The 3,362-nt window shown below is 39.9% G+C and overlaps 1 protein-coding gene across 1 annotated transcript; it reads left to right on the forward strand.

The window, feature by feature from the left end:
• Positions 1-1,043: 1,043 nt before the first annotated feature.
• Positions 1,044-1,942, forward strand: LOC122077549 (transcription factor MYB114-like). Its single transcript, XM_042643510.1, has 3 exons — positions 1,044-1,200; positions 1,334-1,463; positions 1,555-1,942. The coding sequence occupies exons 1-3, from the start codon at positions 1,053-1,055 to the stop codon at positions 1,910-1,912; spliced, it is 636 nt and encodes a 211-aa protein (XP_042499444.1). The 5' UTR covers positions 1,044-1,052; the 3' UTR covers positions 1,913-1,942.
• The last annotated feature ends 1,420 nt before the right edge of the window (positions 1,943-3,362 follow it).

The raw sequence follows: 3,362 nt of genomic DNA on the forward strand, positions 1-3,362 counted from the left end.
GGGGGGGGAAGGTTAGTCCCATGGTTAGGTAGTAGAGGTAATCCCAAATAACAATGAAAAAAGAAAAATGGTAGTGATTATCTGTCTAGGAGCACAACATAATCAACACTCCTTGTATCTCTCCTCCAAAAAAATAAGGGGCATATGTGTCTTTCGTAGGGGAGGACAGAGATACTTATGGGAGTGTTGACATAGGCCACACTCTTGGACAGAGTCCTTTGTCAACCCCAAAAGAAGAAAAGGGTTTCTTTGTCTAGAGTGTGGCCTATGCCAGAGATCCCTATGTCTATCACTCTCCTCCCCAAAACAAGGGACAAATTTGTCTCTTCACATGCAAAGGAGAGAGATTGATGCATTGGAGCAATGGTGTAGCCAATGAATGCTCTCGAGCAGAATTCTTTTTCTTAAAAATAATTATGGAGAAAAAACCCTGCAAGTTTAGTGTTGCCTAAATATAAACACAGGCTACCATGCTAGTTCTCCTACCCCATGCACTAAAGATACTCTCACAAAACTTCTCATGAACCTTAAGAGGCAACATCAGACCGGCATGTTCATTCTCCCAAAAATTAGGGCAAGTGTTTTTCGAATGGGACACAAGGCCACACCGGCCCAGAAAACTTTGTATTATTGAGGGTGTCAAGTCTCCATTAAAGGAGTAGGACAGGTGGCAGCAACCAGCGTACGTGGAGAGTACTGTACGTACAGGCGATTACTCACGTTTGCAGCTTTTAAATATTTTATGAACGTTAGCAGCCTTCACAGTACTCTAAACCATTAATTGATAAAGGAGAACTAGAGTTATTAATTAGAACCTTTTTTGGTATAGACCAGACTTTTAGCCTCTTTCATTTGCTTAATCATCATTCTGCAAAGCTCTTATAAAGCTCTTCAAAGTCTCTTGATAGAGTAGTAGTCTCACAACACACCCTTCATCTTCTCCTTCCTCTTCAAAATAAGGGTAGGTAATCTTAACAAACAAACAAGATCACTCTCTCTCTCTCTCTCTCTCTCTCTCTCTCTCTCTCTCTCTCTCTCTCATATACAGGAATATGGTGGTAAAGAACAGAAGCCCAGTGAATGGATCCGCTGATAAGGAAGCCAAGAGAGGAGCATGGGCAGCTGAAGAAGATCAGAGATTGGCTCAAGTTGTTGAAATCCATGGCCCAAAGAAGTGGCAGTCCATTGCAGCTAAAGCAGGTGGGTCTTATGTATTTATTCTAAGCATGATTAATTATGAAATTAACTCAAATATATTCAATTACACCATTATATATTGAGTTTTACTTAAGCTTCATTAATATTAGACTTAATATCTTTTAATATCTAGCAGGTCTCAATCGATGTGGCAAGAGTTGCAGGTTGAGATGGATGAATTACCTAAGACCCAACATCAAGAGAGGCAATATCTCAGATCAAGAAGAGGATTTGATACTTAGGCTTCATAAACTCCTAGGGAACAGGTTAGTAACACTAATTATAATTACTTACAAACCTAGCTTTATCTGTTTCAGTATAATTTGATTAATCCAGGTATATCTGTATATGATTTAGGTGGTCTTTGATTGCTGGGAGGCTACCTGGTCGAACCGACAACGAGATTAAGAACTACTGGAACTGTCATTTGAGCAAAAAACTAGGGCAGAAGCAGAAGCAGAAGCAGAAGCAGAAGCCCACCACAATATCAGAAGGAGAAGGGTGTAAGTCACAGAAAGTGAAGGATTCGCCTGGGTCTAATTCCACGACGGAGAAGGAACATGAAGATGGAAGTGAAGAAGGCACCTCTAGTGGAGGTGATGGGGAATCAGGCATTAGTTTTAATGTGGATGAACTGCTTGATTTCTCTAGTGAGGATCCTCCCAATATGGAGTGGGTAACCAAATTCTTTGAATCCGATGAGGGTTTTTGTTGATTTTCATGAATTTTCAAGTTTAAATCATTTGTAGCTACTTGTCAAAAAAAAAAAAAAAAAAAAAAAAAAAAAAAAATCATCTTTGTGCCTGTACTGTCTTTACTTGTATGTGATATTGTTCATGTAATTTTATTGGGAGAGGGTTTCCTCTATGCAAGTGTACACTTTTGTACCAATGGGCGTAGAGCATTTCTAATAGTCAAATAGGGGGTTTTCAATGGAGGAGTGAGAGAGAGAGAGAGTAGGTAGGCGTGTAAAAGAATTTGCATGACGGCATCATATCGTTCATCTTTTTCCAATTCTATTTACCTTTAGTTACAATTTAAATTTTACATACATAGTTCCAGCACATACTTGTGTAAGGTTGCGACATGGGAGTTGCGTAGAGCTAGTACTACCATATGGACCTTGAGAATTGTTGCACCTAAACTCCAAACCTATGAGAAGGGCCAAAAGACTCGAAGACCTCACTATTAGTGTTTAGCGTGAAAATAACGATCCTACATTAGATGTGAGTAGCTCGAGGCCTGATATTCACATGAATAAATAAGTTGTTCTCTAGCTTTGATCTACTCTTTTGTCTATGCGTGGTGTTGAGAGGGATGAGTTTGGAGTCAGGTCCTGAGGGTCCAGTGCAGGGGATCCCTCATGCACAGCCTAGCTCGGCCCATGTCAACCTCAAGCTGCGAATTGTGACCCTTAACCCTGTTCAACCTGGCCTGAATATGCTATCTTGGTTTGAAAAAAGACAAGAACATAAGACACATTTATCATTAAAAAAAGAATGGGATAAGGTTTAAGCTCTGATCTAGAGAATGGTAATCTACTAACAGACTTATTGACAATTGCATGACAGCATTATATATGACAAAACATACCTAACAATACTATATACACAATTGCATGTAAATTAATCAGACTCACGCTGGTACAGGCTAAGTAAGCTTGATACCTCAACACTATCCTAGCCCAACCCATCAAATATCAGCCCAAGGGCCCCACACCCAACCCACCATCCCACCAAAAAAAAAAAAAAAGGATGGGTCTAGGTTGGCTTTGTGTTCTGCAGGCCCAAATCACCAATACTAGTCCTAATCCCACATTACTAGTATTGTCATCAAGGGACAGGCCCAATCCCAAGTTTAATACAGGCCTGGCCCATCTTAGATGAAGCCAAGGCCTAAGCCCCCACCTGGACCCCAATTCCTAAGATAGCCATATGATGTCAGGCCCAACCATTAATTCTTGAGAAAGGCTTGGGTCCAAGTTGAACTACAAAGTACTCTTCAATTACCTTTTGGGGAAAATAAAAATATTTTGAGGGAAATTTTTTGGCTACTTAGTTTCCATAACCCAATTTTTTTTTTCCAAATATTTATCTTTCCGGACTATATGATTGTACTCTTAGGTAGTGAATTTTATCATTTAGTCCTGTCCCCCCCTATTCTCT

Source organism: Macadamia integrifolia, chromosome 4 (genome assembly GCF_013358625.1).
Source record: "Macadamia integrifolia cultivar HAES 741 chromosome 4, SCU_Mint_v3, whole genome shotgun sequence".
Classification (NCBI taxonomy): Eukaryota; Viridiplantae; Streptophyta; class Magnoliopsida; order Proteales; family Proteaceae; genus Macadamia; species Macadamia integrifolia.

Bases quoted from the DNA above. Each gene is read 5' to 3' on its own strand.
- LOC122077549 (XM_042643510.1), top strand. From the start codon at position 1,053: ATGGTGGTAAAGAACAGAAGCCCAGTGAATGGATCCGCTGATAAGGAA. The intron at 1,201-1,333 runs GTGGGTCTTATG...AATATCTAGCAG, and splicing joins GTCCATTGCAGCTAAAGCAG to GTCTCAATCGATGTGGCAAG. The intron at 1,464-1,554 runs GTTAGTAACACT...TATATGATTTAG, and splicing joins CATAAACTCCTAGGGAACAG to GTGGTCTTTGATTGCTGGGA.